General features: G+C 33.6%; 1 protein-coding gene across 3 annotated transcripts in view; it reads right to left on the reverse strand.

Annotated features, from left to right (window-relative positions):
* Mkln1 (muskelin 1) overlaps nt 1–18112 on the reverse strand; it is a 336778-nt gene that overhangs the window by 65966 nt on the left and 252700 nt on the right. For all 3 annotated transcript variants that reach the window (XM_076833133.2, XM_076833142.2, XM_076833125.2), the window contains 2 exons: nt 11622–11734; nt 27–239 (listed from right to left, as the gene is read on the reverse strand). In XM_076833133.2, coding sequence (XP_076689248.1) covers nt 27–239; nt 11622–11734 — 326 coding nt within the window. The remainder of the gene's footprint in view (nt 1–26; nt 240–11621; nt 11735–18112) is intronic.

The raw sequence follows: 18112 nt of genomic DNA on the forward strand, positions 1-18112 counted from the left end.
ACTACATATTTAACTGTACATCAAACCTGATGATCAAACACCAGTTTTGGCCCTCCATCAGCAGCAGTATCTTCGCTTAATAACATCCACGTGTTTGTGTCAATGTCGTAACGATAGAAGTCACTTTTCAGAGATTTGCTGTTCCTCACAGAGGAATCCAAATAACGTCCCAATGTGTAGATTTGCCTCCGCTGAATGTCAATGCACATTTTATGACATGATCTGGCGCTAGGACCATTCTGTAGAGAGGAAAATAAGGGCGAGGGGGGAGGGTGATTCAAAGAACAAATAACAAAAAATAAAATTAAATGCCCCTTTTGTTACTTTTCATTAGAAGTTTTTCTTAGAAACTAATATCAAATCAACTAATATGGGTTCAACATCAAGCATAAATCTCTGAAGAAGAACAACAGAAGCAGTAGGAGACACAAATCTTATCCTGGAAAGGCTTAAAATATACTAGGAAAGATAAACCAAACTATTCTGTAAACTATGACACTCATTTGCAAATTGCATATGGCTTCAATCAGGTATTAATTGCATTTTAGTCATTTGTGATGTAGTTCAATTCCATACTACATATCAATTTTGTCCTTAAGAACATTTCTGTATTTCTCACCAGAATATAGGACAAAACAAGTATGGTCAGGGTTAAGGGTGCTTCCCTGGCATGCATAAAGCCTTGGATTCAATCCCCAATACTAGAGGGTAGGCAGTGGGAAAACAGTATTATCAGAACAATAATACAGCAGTATTAACTTGACTAAAGGAAGAAATATTGGAAAGGAAAACAGTTTGACAATTAGTGTTATTAATCCAGATAGTATGTTGATTTGAATCTATACAATTAACTATTTAAAAAACTTACTTTTAAAGATTTTTGTCAAGATTTTAGAAGATAAAGAAGAAATTTTATTTAAGAAAGAACTGACTCCATGTGTCATCCTCAGAGAAAAGGAGGATAATAAAACACTAGGTACTGAAATGCCTCTTTGTGTTCCCCAAGAACCTGGTCAACTCAAGGGCTGAAATGTCCAGGTTTATTTTATCTTGATGGACACTGGTTTTCTCCCATGAATACTAGGAATTAAGGTGAGTTAGCATATCCTCCATGCTTTCTTACATGCAGGTCAAGTTCCTTGGGATGCCTAGTCATTCAAAGCAAGCTAAGCTAGCGATGCCACTGCTTCTGCAGCCTCACTTATAAAACTCCTCTCCTTAACTGGTATGAAACTGAGGACACTTGTCCAGTCAGCCACTACTGGACAAGGCATCAGGAGAAATGAAGATGCTATTTTCTGGCAAAGTAGCATGAAGGACAGAGGTGCTAGTCTAGCCTGTTGCCACTAGGCTTTCTGGAGTAATATCAAGAGGGATAGAGGCATTAGCTGGCAAAGCACTCTTAGGAATGGAGGTGCTATCTGTCTAGCCTGTCATCACCAGGTCTTCCCTGTTAGAGCACTGTCATGCAGTCTCTGGGTACTTTCTTTGAACTCTTGGCTGCCTATCCCATTGGGCTATCACAAACTGGGCTGTGGCCAGTACACTTTATAATTAACCTCAAAAATAAATATGGGATAACATCTAATAAATGTCATATTTCTGAGAATGTGAAATTTGAGATTTAAATAGAAAAGTTATCAAATTTTTTCCTTCAGTACTTAAGTACTTCTAAAATGCTGAGCAAATTACACCCTAAGCACAAAGAAAAAAGGTAAAGGAAATTAATAGGATAGAAAACATTAAGAAATGGAGAAAATTAACAGCTGATTATTTGAAAGACTGACAGCATTCTATACCCCTAACAAGACTAATTTTTTATAAAGGGAGAGAGAAATACAAATTGCCACTATCAGAACTAAAAGTACTACAGACTCTCTAAAAATTAAAAACAAAATAAAGGTCTATTAAAAAAAAAACTGGTAAAATTTGACAATGTAGATAAAATGGACATATTCCTTAAAAATATATAACAGTAAAATGAACTGAGATGAAAATGAAAAATATGAAATCCTTATATCTATTGAAAAGTTAAATTTACAATTTAAAATCTTCCCATAAAGAGACTTCCAAGCCCAGATTTCTATCCTGATATATTTTATCAAATACCTATGGAAGAAATTTCATCATTTTTAGACAAAATTATTTGGAATATATTGGAAGAAGAAAAACTCCATTTTAAAATCTATATTCTAGGACTAGGATTGTAACTCAGTGGTAGAATGCCTAGCATATGTGAGGCACTGGGTTCAATCCTCAGCACCACATAAAAATAAATAAAATAAAGGTATTGTGTCCATAAACAACTAAAAAAATTAAAATAAAATCTATATTCTACTCCATTCCTAATTTAACGTAACACTAAAATCAAAAGATATTACAAAGAAGAGGTGGGGGATAGCAGGAATAAGAGGAAAGGGGAAAGGAAGTCAAGAAATAATTTATGGGCAAGTATCCCTAAACAAAGACACAAAATTAATCTTTTACAAAATATTTACAAATAGAATACAACAATAAATGAAAAGAATATTTCAAAACAAAAGGAATGCAGTTGATTTTATATGTAAAAATCCATCACAGTAATTTGTCATATTAACTGGATGAAGGGTAAAAATATGATTATATTAATACCAATTTAGAAAACAATTTGATAAAATTTAACACATATTCATAATACTTACATGCAATATAAATTCATGAAACTCATAGCAAAACAGGAATAGAAATGAACTGCACCACATAAAAATGAAAACAAAATAAAGGTATTGTGTCCATCTACAACTAAAAAAAAAAATTAAAAAAAAAAAAAAAAAGAATATGAGAAAACCTGAACTCTAACCTGTCATTTAATGGTGACATGCTGAATATTCTCCTGCTAAGACTGAACAAGACAAGGATGGCTTTCTCATCACTTCTGTTTAACAATGTGATGGAAGTCCAAGTCAGTAAAAGAAGGAGAAGAAATAAAATCAATCAATCAACAAATATATGAAAAAATGTCTAACATATCTAGCAGTTAAAGAAATGCAAATCAAAACTACTCTAAGATTTCATCTCACTCCAGTCAGAATGACAATCATCAAGAATACAAGCAACAATGAATGTTGGCAAGGATGAAGGGAAAAAGGTCCACTCATACATTGCTGGGGGACTGCAAATTGGTGCAACCACTCTGGAAAGCAGTATGGAGATTCCTCAGTCAACCTGGAATGGAACCTCCATTTGACCCAGCTATCTCACTCCTTGTCATATACCCAAAGGACTTAAAATCAGCATATTAAAATGATGCAGCCACATCAATGTTTATAGCAGCTCAATTCATAATAGCTAAACTATGGAACCAACCTAGGTGTCCTTCAATGGATGACTGGATAAAGAAAATGTGCTATATATATTCAATGGATCATTACTCTGTTTTAAAGAATAAATAGAGGGCTGCAGTTGTAGCTCAGCGGTAGAGTGCTCATCTAGCATGTGCAAGACCCTGGGTTCGATCCTCAGCACATAAAAATAAAATAAAATAAAGATACGGTGTCTAACTACAACTAAAATATTTTTTAAAAAGAATAAATAGAATAAAATTATGGCATTTTGCTAAGCAAAATAAGCCAATTCCAAAAAATCAAAGGCTAAATGTTTTCTCTGATATGTGGATGCTAATTCACAATAAGGTGGGAGGGGCTAGGGAAGAATAGAGTTACTATGGATTAGGTAGAAGGAGTAAAGGGAGGGGAGAGGGTCTGGGGCCAGGAAGGATAGTAGAATGAACCAGACATTATTACCCTATGTATGTATATGTATTACCCTATGCATGACTGATGTGATTCTACAACATGTATAATCAGAAAAATGAGAAATTATACCCCATCTATGTATGATATATCAAACTGCATAACTGCTTTCTATTGTCACATATAACTACTTAACATGAATTAAAAATTTAAAAAAAGAAAAAGAAAAATCAGCTACAATTTTGACATGTGGAAAAAAAAAACAGAAAGGAACAAAATAAAAGTGTCTCTATTCATATACACTACAACTGTTGTTTAAAATGTCCTAAAAAATAAAAAGATCTATTAGAAATAAGTGAACTTAACAAAATGACATGATTTTCCATATTACCAACAAGTAAAAGTAAAAAACTTTCAAAATCCCACTTATAACACAATACACACAAGATAAAATACACTGGAATAAATTCAATTAAAATATCCAATAACTCTAATGTGAAAACCCCAAAGTGGAGATTAAACCACATTCATGGATTAGAAGACTTAATATCATTAAGACATTAATTCTTTCCAAATTGTTTTATAGACTCATCACACTCCCTGTCATAATTGCAACAGTTTTAGAAACTGACAAGATAACTCTAAAATTCATACAAAAAATGTAAAAGACCTAAAAGAACCAAAATTATTTTGAAAAGAACAAAGAGGTCCCTAGCAGCTTGGAAGGCTGAGGCAGGAGGATCACGAGTTTAAGGCCAGTCTACGCAATTTAGTGAGGCTCTAAGCAACTTAGCAATACCCTGTCTCTAAATAAAATATAAAAAGGACTGAGGATGTGGCTCAGTGTAAATGCCCTAGGGTTCAATCCCCAAGACCAAAAACAAAACAAAACAAAGAGGACTTCACTCTTGGACCCTATGAGTTACTATAAAACTACAGTAATTAAAGGAATGCCATATTGGTGTAAATAGAGACCAAATATAATGAAACAAGATATAGAGAGTGCAAACAGAAACATATAAGAACAACTGATTTTCAACTCAGGTGTGGAACAAAGCAACTTTTTAGAGCAATAGGGAGCAATCAAAAGCCTCACATACCATTGGCAGGTGTATAAAATGGCACAACAACTTTGGAAAGAGTTTTAACAGATTAGTGAAAGGAGGCTAAAAAGGTAAGAGTTTGATGAATAACAGAATATTTTCATATTTTTAAAATATTTACCACAAAGTATTAATTATAAAGAGGAGAGATCTGGTAGGCAGCTGCTTAACCAAGTGATCAAAGCTAACTAACATCAGATGAACTGAAATAATGTGTCTGTCTCCTGAAGCCAATGTAATCCATGTGTTATGCCTGCTAAAAATGTGTAATGGTTAATTTGAATTCTCAACATGATCGGATTAAGAGATGTCAATGATTAAGAGGCTTCTGGGTGTGTCAGTGAGGGTGTGTCTAGGAATGGCTGGCATGTGGGATAGCCAACTGAAGTAGAGACCCTCCTTAAGCATGGGCAGCATCCAATAGGACAGTGGCTTAGATGGAATAAAAGCTGGAAAAACAAGGATACAGCAGCAGATGCAAGCTCAATTCTTCTTGAACAGGTTCTTGATTGCTGCTTTGATTGAGGATATTGGACTGTCGCTTCTTCACTTTTTCAAAGGACTCTTCCAGTGGTGATTCTCAGGGAGTTTCCATAAGCCTTCAGTCTTGGACTAGGGTAGCACTATAAATCCCTCTTGTTCTAGGGCTTCAGTGTCTTGGACTGTGGCAGGTTTTGGTTCCTCTCTAGCCTGAAGACAATCACTATGGACTATCCAGCTTCTGATCGCTTAAGCCAACCTAATAAATTCCATTTTTATAATTATACTTCCTGTCGATTCTGTTCCTCTGGAATACTCTGACTAATACAAAATGCATAATCTGAATCCAATCCTAAGAAAATATCATGCAAAGCCAGTTGAGGGATATTCTACAAGATGACTCCCTGTAGTCTTAAAAAATGTTAGTTAAAAAGAATAGGAGGCTAAAGAATCATGAAAACAAAACGCAATGCATGATAATGGACTAAATCCTGGGTCAGAGGCTGTGGGGACGATGACAATGGGATGCTTCTAAAGGACAAATCTGGGTCATTTTGGGATAACTGTCTATATCTGAATAGGGACTGAATTAGATTAAAGTTACAGTTCTCAGTACAGTCTGGGTTCTTCAAAGCACTTCAGGGAGTCCATAAGGTCAAAGTTGTTTTCATAACAATACAAGGATACATTTTTTTTTAATGCTCATTCTCTATGAATGTTCTGAAAATTTCCAGAGGCTACATGATTTTCTGATATAGCAGCCTGAATGCAGAAACAGATGTATAAATTAGCTGTCTTCTATTAAGCCAAACATTCAAGAGGTCTAGAAAATGAAAAAACAATGCTACTTGATGTATGATGTTTTCTCAAGGAAAAGCACCTACGCAAATGTTTGCATTGCAAGCTGATAAAGGTGCTTTTTCCATAGAACTCTATATTTACTTGAGAGAACAACTAAAGTATGGTTATTTAAGCTGGGGTTGTGGCTCAGTAGTAGAGCGCTTGCTTAGCACACATGTAGTACTGGGCTCAATCCCCAGCACCACATTAAAAAAAAAAAAAAAGGTAAACAAAATAAAGGTCTAAAAATATTTTTTTAAAAAGCATGATTATTCAGAGTTTGTGGTTATGTCAGACAGTATCTCAAAAGTGAATGAGAAAATCTGTTGCCAATGACTTCATATTTATTTTAAGCATGCCTCAGAATTTTAGAAAATTGCTACTGTGATCAACACTATCCCAATACCTACAACTGACAGTGATATTAACAAATTTGATTTTTTTGAATATTACATAAAAGGTCAATATCTGTAACTCAGGGAACCAGTATTTTTCAGATGACCAACACATTAGTTTAAAAAACCACATATGATTTGTCAAATACATTCTAGTGTCATGTATAACTAAAAAGAACAAATTTTAAAAAAGTTTAAAAACCATGCATGGATTAAAAAAAAATCATTCAAAGAGCAAAACAAACCAATGGATTTTAATGTAACAGAATACAAAAAAGTAAGCTGGTATGGTTTCAGAGTCTACACTACAACTACCTGTAAAAAACAATGACTTGTCAACTTAGGATATGGGATCAAAGAACATATACAATTGTCTGAAAAAAGATATTAAAATATCACTCTCCTTCCAAAAACTGCTATCTGAGGTCCAACTTTCCTCAATATTTCATGCAAAACAACATGTCACAAGAGAGTAAATGAAAAAGCAGATATATGAGAATCTATCTTTCACTAACCAAGACATTTATGAAAATGCAAAACAATGTTACTCTTCTTGCTAAAAATTTTGGAAAATTGTTATTTTTAATAAAAATATTATTTATTTTAGTGTGTAATAGGTTTATTACTGCTATTTTAAAATAATCGACATAGAAATTTTAAAGATCTATTTTAATTTCTAGTATAGTAAATTTCAATAGATATAACCCAAATAAATTTCAAATTTCAATGAGTTTTGTATAAAGGAATCCTGAGGTCATAAAGTCTGAGACTCATTAGTATAAGTATCATCCAATAAGAGGAAGGCCCTGTCTAATTTCAGAAATGAAGTCAGAATTACGTAAGAAAGCAAAACTTAGTACTTTCAGAAAAATGTAAGTAAGGGACATTTTCCTACCCTGCTTTTATGAAAAGGTATAATCCAGTCTTTTCTAAGATGTCTCCAGCTTTAAATTTCATTTTCATTAATAATCATGGCTGATAGTCATATTACAAAATATTGAACTTTTATAGTTAGTCTATTGAACTTTTATAGTTAGTCTACAAGAATATTAAAGGAACATGACCATTCCCATCTTTGTTGAACATGGCATTGTTCATCATGCCTCAAATTTTTGTAATATAATGAAAAACAAACAAAGGTTCAACTTTTCTTTTTACTTTCCAAGATTTGGTCCCCAAAACTATGAATTCATGAGCAGTGAAACTCCACATCATGTATAACCACAAGAATGGAAAGTTATATTCCATGTATGGTGTCAAAATATAGTCTATTGTCATGAATAACTAAAAAGAATAAATAAAAAAATTTAAAGAATATTAATGGAATTGGATTGGGGTTCATAAAAATATCTTTTTAATTAACTACTTTGAACAATAATACATTTGTTTCAAACTTATAAAAACTTACTTGCACATATAAACATTTAAAATAATTTTTTCTCTTTAAGAGCTGAGTCATTCTATTATCTTTAAATCTCTGAAATCTTTTATTAGATATACATTTCAGTAAATTAAGTTAATTTTGCTTTTTAATTATTTTTAAAAATACATCCTCTGGGGTTTCATCAAACAATAATTTGTGCCGCGAGCCAGCCATGGGCTGTATGTGAGCTATGAGCATTTGAGCACTTGAGGGGACTGGAATGACATTGCTGATCTGACTGGACTGTGTGACGTATGTTTCCTTTTTGCTCGCTCTGCCTTTCATCCCACACAGCACCTGAGATGGGTGTGGCTTTCCAAGATGTCAGTCAATTTGCTGACCACAAGACATCACCAAGCAACCCCCTGAAACCTAATTCCTTGCCTTATTGAGGTTGAACTTTCTCGAATGAATGTCTTTCTCCTCAATAAATAGGATGGATGGTTTCAGGCGTGTTCTCTCTCTCTTTCCAACGGACCCTTAAGGTCAAGAGCTGTTCCTGATTCCTGTAAGCAAAAGGTATTTCTGTGTGTTGCATGCTTCTTTTGCCATTTTCTCAGTCATTGATGTAGCCAGCTCTTGTGAACCCAGCTCAAGTCTAGCTAGCGATAAATTTGTACTCATTGGTACCAAATAAATAAATAAATAAATAAATAAAACGAGATATGTGAAATATTTACTGCTCAGTTTTAAAAACAATGAGCAGTAGTCAGAGCCATGTATTTCCTTTCAATTCACAGGTAGACCAACAAAAGACTTTTAGGTGTCCATATAAAGAAAGTAATAATAAACTATAATAAATATAAGCTCTATCTAGTACTAAGTCACCTTGTTACTTCTCTCTCTTAACTTCAAAATAACAAAAACAAAGTGTTTCCATCAAAATAACCTCTACAGTTTTTCAGCATTACTTTTAAAATAATTACTGAGTTCTAAATATTACTTACACCTATGTAAACAGTATAAAAAGTAATAGAATGAACAATTACCTACACATTTCTCAGCCTTAGAAGCAGAATATCAATATTACCTCTAAAATCAACTATAAACACCCCCCCAAGAAGCTACTGTCCTGAATTTTGCATTTATCCTCTTGCTTTGCCCTAGCACTAACTTTTAATGTAATTCACCCCATCTGTTTATTCCCTGAGAGTAAACATACATGTCACACTATAATTACCAGACAGAAAACCACCCAACAACTAAATATATGAAACTATTTTCTACACTTTTGAAGAACTTTTTGTCATATTATTACATGAATCCTTCTTTATCCAGAGAGGAGAAATTCTAAGACCACCAATGATTGCTTAAAACTACAGACAGTATATAATCCTATATATGCTTAGTTATATTTTAAAGGAAATGATGCAAACAGGATTATAAACGGATAGCAACCCATTCAAGAACTAAAAAAAAGTTTAAGTGGACACCACAGCAAGCTGAGGAAGTGAAGTCTGAACTGAGTTTAAAGAATAAGTAAGTATTTACTAGTAAATGCTTAGGGGGAAGACCCTCTGTTAATCTAAAACAGGGAAAACAACATTGTCAAATAACACAGGTCAGAAAATTGAATAATTCCAGGAAGGTTAGAACATAAAGTCAGGAGATGAAACTGGAAAAGTAGATGAAGACTAAATCCTGATGAGAAATTTGGAGTTTTTACTCTAAGCAAAATGAACAGAGGTAGATAAATAGTTTTATTATTGTTGTTATTTTGTGTCTATGTCTTTAACAGTGTTTCCCACAACATGCTGACTCTAGATCTTTATGCTAAGGAGACAAGAATAAATTTGATGGATTGTTTACATCTACTTTACCCCTCTTGCAGCTTTGCCCTTGCCATGGTTCCAGCTATCCCAGAGCAAGGTAAGGAACTATGCAGAACACAACCAAGTAGTCCCAATGGAAGGTATCCTCAACTAGCCAATAGACAGCTGAATCGCAGACAAATAAGTGTGCCCAGCCTAAACCAAAAGAATGGCCTAGCCAACCTGCAGACTCATAAGCAAATAAATGCTTATTACTGAGGTTTTGTGAGTGCATATAATGTAACAGATAAAATATAATTGGTAACTGAAAGTAGTCACAGGGCTTAAGCAGAGGCATCAGTGGCCAAACGTGTTTTTCAAGACTGTGCTCAGGAATGGAGAACAGATCTGGAGATCATCAATAGTGAACAAAAAAATTTAAGAAATCATAAAGATGGAATCAGCGCCAAAAGGAAAAGACATCTGAAATAAAGTATAGGATATTAATGTAACTTTGGCACAAATTATATACCCTTAATGAAGAAGGAGGACTTGAAGATGATCCTAGGCTTACTGCAAGAATAATTAGAGATGTAACCAACATAGATTTAAAATCATTGAAAAGAAGTGTTAAGTGTGTGTTTGTGTTTTAAAAATTAGATGTCTTTTATTTTTGTTGAGGACAGAAATAATCATTTCAGAACATGGTACCTCTATACTGACAAGGGAAGGCCAATTTTACATACTTTTGTCAAGGCTACAAAACAGAAATCAGAATTTCAAGGTCTTTTTGAGAAAATAAAAATAACCCAAATGACTAATTGCTGAAACATGCTAAGTAAGCAAGAACCCAGTTTCCTAGGATTGAAGACACAGCATCAGATGTTTTGAAATGGTCTTTCCAAAATGAAAATCAGAGGGTCTGAATTAAATCTTGTTTCCCCCTCTTCACATTCAGCTTCTGTTATTTTATAGTTTATTTTTCAGTTCATAATTTCAAACAGCCTAGATGGAGGATACAGCAATAAGTTCTATAAAATTTTTGAGAAAAATATTTGTTTTATTTCAAAGTATAATATAATCATATAATTGTTTAATTCAAAGCCATAAAAGCAAATCATTTTATTCAGTATGGAAATGCCATGTATGTCTACATATCTACATATGGATAGATATAAAAATGCACATATATATGCAATTTAAAGTTTAAAATATATACATAATTTATGAAAACTGACACACAACTAGAAGTAGCTTAATGTTGGTGGCACATTCTAAGAAATGCATTGTCATGTCATGTATAACTAATTAGAATAATACAAAAAAACCCCAAATGCATTGTCATGCTATCTCATCATTGTACAAACATCATAGAGTGCATTTATACAAACCAGCACAGGTATAATGTCACTAGGCAATATAATATTATTGGACCAGCACTACATATGTGGCCTGCCATTGATTGTAAGGTCATTATGCAGTGCATGACTATACAGTAAAACAGTGAGAGGCCAAAATAGTGAGAGAGAGAGGCTAGAACACCAAAAGTACATTTGCCAAAGGAAATTAAAATGAGACAAATGCTAAATACAAGAGTAGAGGTGACAAGGACAAAAGGATGGTCATGCAATTACATTTCTGGGCTAAGGAGTGTAAAAATTCAATGACATAAAAATATCCATTTTCTTTCATCTTTACAAAACAGTCTTGCATATGTGCCAGTAGTTAACAAACCAGGTATGGAAGCTAGAATGTAGGAATACTTAAACCAAGCTTGTATATGACAAACTCTTTTACAACTACTGCTGATAAATATTAGAGAAGAAAACAATCTTGCAAAAAAGTGTATACCCATGCTTCTAATGCAATATGGGTGTATAAAAAGTCTGAAAACTTACCTCTTTCTCAGTGTCTCTAGAGATACATGTCCACTGGTTCTCCTTCACACTGTATGCCCAGAAGTCAGCAAGATCTTGTGTTCCATCCCAGCCACCAAACAAATAAACGGTCTCTATAAAAATCAGAAAAATATGTATAAAAAAAAAACAAAAACAAGGGCTGGGGTTGCAGCTCAGTATTGAAGTGCTTGCCTCACACTCAAGGGTCAGATACTGGGTTCAATCCTCAGTACCATATTAAAATAACCAAATTAATAAAGGTATTGTGTCCATCAAATTAAAACAAAACACAACCCCAAGAACTTGAGGAGAAAGTATAGATACCAGATCTAGTCAGTTGTTTCAGATATTATGTAAGAAAGTGCATCTAACTAAATTTTTATGAAATTTTAAAAAACTGATAACTTTCAAAATGCATAGATTAGCATTTCCTAAATACGAGTATATGGAAAAGCTGCAGCAGATCACTATTGCAAGAGATTTATTTTAAAAAGAGATCACTAGGACATGTTCCCCAAGTTTCTGATTCCATATTCTTTTGTAGGTTAAAAAAGAAGAGTCTAGGGACTGGGGTTGTGGCTCGGAGGTACAGCACTAGCCTAGCATGCATGAGGCACTGGGTTTGATCCTCAGCGCTACCTAAAAATAAAATAAAGATACTGTGTCCACCTATAACTAAAAAATAAATATTAAAAAAAAGAAAAAAAAAAGTCTATTTTTATTGTACCCAGAGGAACCTAATGTGCAGTCTAGTTTAGGAGTTTCTGAGTTAGGTAATGAAAAACTCACACTTATCAGTTCCTTAACAACGAAACCACTTTTTTATTTACTAAAGACCTATGACATTTTTTTCTCAGATTATAAAAATAAAAAATCTTGGAAGTATATGCATTATCAAAGTATAACATAAGGTCTGGGGTTGTGGCTCAGTGTTAGAGTGCTTGCCTAGCACGTGTAAGGCCCTGGGTTCAATCCTCAGCACCACATAAAAATGAATAAGTAAAATAAAGGTATTGTGTCCAACTACAACTAAAAAAAAAAAAAATTACAACATAAGAACATCTAGCTATTTCTGAAAAAAGCAACTTTTAAAAAGGCTTTTAATTTCTCTCTAAAAAAAACTGGCTGTAAGTTGAAGTTATTTATTTTAGGAATAAACTGATTTATAGCTTATAGCTTTCATGGAAATTGGTGAAAATTTTTTCAAATATACTGTGGAAGGTTTAATGCTTCATACATTAACATTTCAAGGTATCATTCTGGATATCTTGAAAATTAGGTTTCTTCTGACTAAAATGTCTATTACATTTATGGACTTTATCACTGTAAAAAAATGATGTCTTATTTGATGAACAGTGACTCTTTATACATTAGGCTACATCACAGATCCTTCCTTATACAATGACACTGCATTTTCATTTTCCAAATATTTTCCCCTTTTTAAATATCATACTTATGTGTACTGGTTACACAAGTCCACCATTTTTTTTTTTTTTAAGTTAAGTAAAACACCACAGGAAAACTGTAAAAGCTGCCCTAGGCCTGTCATCTAAATGGTGTCCCACCATGAAGGATTATATTTCAAAGTGCATGTGGAAATTAGGTTACACTATGAAATCTCTTGCCATTCACAGAGCTGAGCTGTCATATTTTAATATAATTTCAAATTCTAAGTAAATTTTCTAAGTGAAACATCCATTTTATCCCCAAATAACTTGGAGATACAAAAACAATGCTTCTCTACTCTCTAAATAAGAATAGCCTTTTGGAGCAGGACTAAGTTCTAGTGCTAACTGGGTGATCAAGTACAGGTTATGTAACTTTCACACATCTTATTTTTTCATTTAAAAAATTCTGAGCATTGTGAAGTTCTTCAGCTCTAAGTTACATGAAAATATTCTAAAGGCTGTCAAGCATGAAGAAAATTTCCACCTTTATTACATGCACAAAACACCATCCTTGAAACTCTAGACAGAGCAATTAAATAGGAGAAAGAAAGGGATACAAATAGGAAAAGAAGAACTCAAACTATTACTGTTTGCGGATGACATGATTCTATATTTAGAAGAGTCAAAAAAATCCCACCAGAAAACTTCTACAACTTATAAATGAATTCAGCAAAGTATCAGGTTATAACACAAACACCCATAAATCAAATGTGTTCCCATACATCATTGATGAATCTACTACCCCATTCACAATACCTTAAAAAAAAAAAGACCTCTACAATGAAAATTATAGAACACTAAAAAAAAAAAAAAAAAAAAATTGAAGGAGACCTTAGAAGATGGAAAACCTCCCATGCTCCTAAATAGGCAGAATATTGTCAAAATTGCCATACTACTAAAAGCATTATACAAACTTAATGAAATTCCTATTAATATCCCAATGATATTCTTCATAGAAATAGAAAAAGCAATCATGAAATTCATTTGGAAAAATAAAAAACCCAGAATAGCTAAAGCAATCCTTAGCAAGAAAAGTAAAGCAGAAGGCATCACAATACCAGACCTTAAACTATATTTCAGAGCCACAGTAATCAAAATGGCATGATATTGGCACCAAAACAGACACATAAACCAATGGTACAATATATAAAACATAGAGACAAATCCACATAAATACAGCTACCTCATATAGACAAAGTTGCCAAAAACATTCACTGGAGAAAAGATAGTCTATTCAATAAATGGTGCTGGGAAAATTGGAAATCCACATATAACAAAAATGAAATTAAACCCCTATCTCACCCTGCACAAAACTCAACTCAAAGTGGATCAAAGACTTAGGCACTAGAACAGGAGAACCTGTGCCTAACAGAAGAAAAGTAGGCTCAAATCTTCACCAGGTTGGCTTAGGATCTGACTTCCTTAAAAAGACTCCTAAAACACGAGAAGTAAAATCAAGAACCAATAAATGGGATGGATTCAAACTAAAAAGCTTCTTCACAGCAAAGAAAACAACAACATGAAGAGAGAGCCTACAGAATGGGAGAAAAATCTTTACCATGTGTACCTCAGATAGACCACTGATCTCCAGAATATATAAAGAACTCAAAAACCTTAACACCAAAAATAAAATAACCCTGTCAATAAATGGGCTAAGGAACTGAACAGACACTTTACAGAAGAAAAAATATAATTGATCAATCAATAAATATATGAAAAAATGTTCAACATCTCCAGCAGTTCAGAGAAATGCAAATCAAAACTACTCTTAAAATTTCATCTCATTCCAGTCAGAATGGCAATCATCAAGAATACAAGCAACAGGGGCTAGGATTGTGGCTCAGCAGTGGTTGAGCGCTCACCTAGCACGTGCAGGGCCCTGGGTTCGATCCTCAGCACCATATAAAAATAAATGAATGGAATAAAGGTATTGTGTCCAATAACTAAAAAAATAAACATTAAAAAAAAAGAATGCAAGCAACAATAAATGTTGGCAAGGATGTGGGAAAAAAGGTCCACTCATACATTGGTGGTAAGACTGCAAATTGGTGTAATCACTTTGGAAAGCAGTATGGAGATTCTTCAGAAAACTCAGAATCACCACTTGATTCAGCTATCCCACCCCTTGGCATATACCCAAAGGACTTAAAATCAGCATACTACAGTGATGCATCCTCATCAATGTTTATAAGCAGCTCAATTCATAATAGCTAAAATGTGGAAGGAACCTAGGTGCCCTTCAACAGATGAATGGATAAAAAAATGTTATAGCTATACACACACACACACACACACACTGGAATATCACTCAGCTTTAAAGAAAAATGAAATTATGGCATTTGTTGGTAAATGGATGGAGTTGAATATCATGCTAAGCGAAATAAGCCAATCCAAAAAAAAAAAAAAAATCAAAAGCTGAATGTTTTCTCTGATACACAGATGCTAATTTACAATGCACAGGGGGTAGGGCTAGGGAGGAATAGTGTTACTTTAGATAAAGGGGAGTGAAGGGAGGAAAAGTGGTATGGAGGTAGGAAGGGTAGTAGAATGAATCAGACATTATTACCCAAATGTACATATGTACTGGTGGGATTCCACACCATGTATACCCACAAGAATGAGAAATTATACTCTATTATATATGAAGTATCAAAGTGCATTCTACTGTCTACTAATTAAAGAAATTTTTAAAATGCACAAAAATTAAAAATACTCTGTGTCATTCCTAAGTATTACAGATGCAATAAAAATGGTATTACTGTAGGACTGGGGCAATGGCTCAGCAGTAGAGCGCTTGCCTTGCATGTGTGAGGCCATGGGTTTGATCCTCTGCATCACATAAAAATAAATAAATAAATAAAACAAAGGTATTATGTCCAACTACAACTAAAAAATAAATATTAAAAAAATGGTATTACTGTATCTGATCCCATGTCCAATTCAGCACCTAGAACCCTTTGACACTATATACATGTGAAATAATGGCAATTATTTTAAACTAGTCATAAACTGTCATATCTCAGAACTATAAAACAATCCATTGTCATTAGTAATGTTGTTTCCCAAATGGCACACAGTGATGTCCAGACACAATTTTACAGGGAAAAAAATTTAAAGAATTTTTCATCTGGCTTAAAAATTATTTGCCAAGGCCTCACAATAAAGGCAATTAACCCTGTTAAATTCCGAAACTCAGAGAAGGAGGGGGCACATAACTAAAATAGCAAGAGCAATTGACCTTTTGTTTTATGGTGTTTCTGGGCACCCTCTGGATAAGGTTACCCTGGTTCATTAACTTTAATAACCCTTCCTCTTAGGCTCTGGGTTCTCAATGTTCTTTCTGAAAAGCAGGTTTCTTTGTACCATAAATTCTCACAGCAAAGAAAACCCACATTTCCACAACAGCCTCATTGATAGCTGAGCAAAATAAAATCTGGCACAGAGCACGCATCCCAATGGAATTAAGCCAAGATGTCATTCCTATCCATGGAAGCTTTGTGGTCCCAGTTGAAGTTTAAAAGTAAAATTAAATGAATTGGATGGAAACCGGACCTTTTGATACACCTGAATAAAATATATAACAAAAATTTTCAATTTAACCATCTAATTATTTAAGATATTCAAAAAATAAATTATCTTGAAACAAACAGCAGCAAAAGTATTAATTAATGCATAAAATATATCAAAGGCCTTTAAAAATTATGGTAATAATTGCAGAATAGTAGAGAAAGAAGTAGAAAAGAGAAAACAGAAAGCATTTCTTTACAGTGATGCAAAAGATAAACTGGTAGTAAATAGTCCTAAGATTTACTGGAAATTCATTCTATGCACAGAGATTCTGTAACAATTCATGTACATCCAAGGGCAGTACAATCTGTAAGCAATAATGCTTTCTCTGTTTTCTTAATAAAGGGCAGCCTACAGTGGTTCTCCATTTCTCCCAGCCCTTAGGGCAATATTTGTTCAATATCTTTTTAGTACAGATCTGAACTAGCAAAGCAGCTTAGGGAATTAAAAAGAAAAAAGACATAGTCCTTATCCTCATGGAGCTTACAATCTAGTTAAGAATACAAAACAGGTTATATAAATGATCTTAGTGCAGGACAGACTAAGTACCATAAGAGAGGTAAAAAGTACACTGGAGTTCAAAAGTGGAGAGAGTGTGTATGTGTGTGAGGGAACTCAGGTAAGGTTTGTGGTTTCAGTGGCATTTATTCTATGCATCAGATGAAGGCGGTTTTGTATTCATGTAGGCAGATTGGGGGACAAAAAAGGAGGATTTTTCAAGCAGATAATATAAAACAAAGAAACATCTCAAACAAACAAAAACCCCCAAGGATACACAAATAGAAAAACAAATCAAGAATGCTTTAAAAAACATGGACTCTAAAATCAGGCAGATATTAGCTATAATATTCCTATCACCATAGCTATGTGGTCACCAGCAGGCTTCTTAAACCACTGGTTACCTAGAGTACCTACACCTCCTAAAGCTACCATGAGAATTAAATTAAGTATTGCAATTATAGTGGTTTTACTGTGTAATAAATAAATGCACTGTCTGTTGTAAAGAGACCACATAGGGAGTAGGTAGACATGAGGTTAAAAGAAAGTGGAGTATAAGATAAAAGATTTGAACTTGATTCCTCAGACAGTGAAGAAGTTACACAAGATCTTAAGCAGAGATGTGACAAGGTAAGATCTGAATTTGCAGCCTATAGGACTAAAAGGGGAAGCCAGGGACTAAGAAGTATTGAAGATAATGTGGTCAATAATATAGTCTATGTTTAAAATTTCTAGCCATGTACAAATCCTAAGCTACTAAGTCAGTCAATCACCAATCAATCATTACTCATGCCACAAATACTAAAATTCAACCATATTCTTTGGTACAGAATATGTATTAATATTCTATACCAAAGAATGGCATCAGTACCAAATAACCTCTAGAACTATCTGCTACCAGTTGGACCAACCTAAACATCTTATATATGCATTTAAAATAAGGTAGATATGTTAAAACATGTAAAAACACTTTTTCTA

Source organism: Callospermophilus lateralis, chromosome 1 (assembly GCF_048772815.1).
Source record: "Callospermophilus lateralis isolate mCalLat2 chromosome 1, mCalLat2.hap1, whole genome shotgun sequence".
NCBI lineage: Eukaryota > Metazoa > Chordata > Mammalia > Rodentia > Sciuridae > Callospermophilus > Callospermophilus lateralis.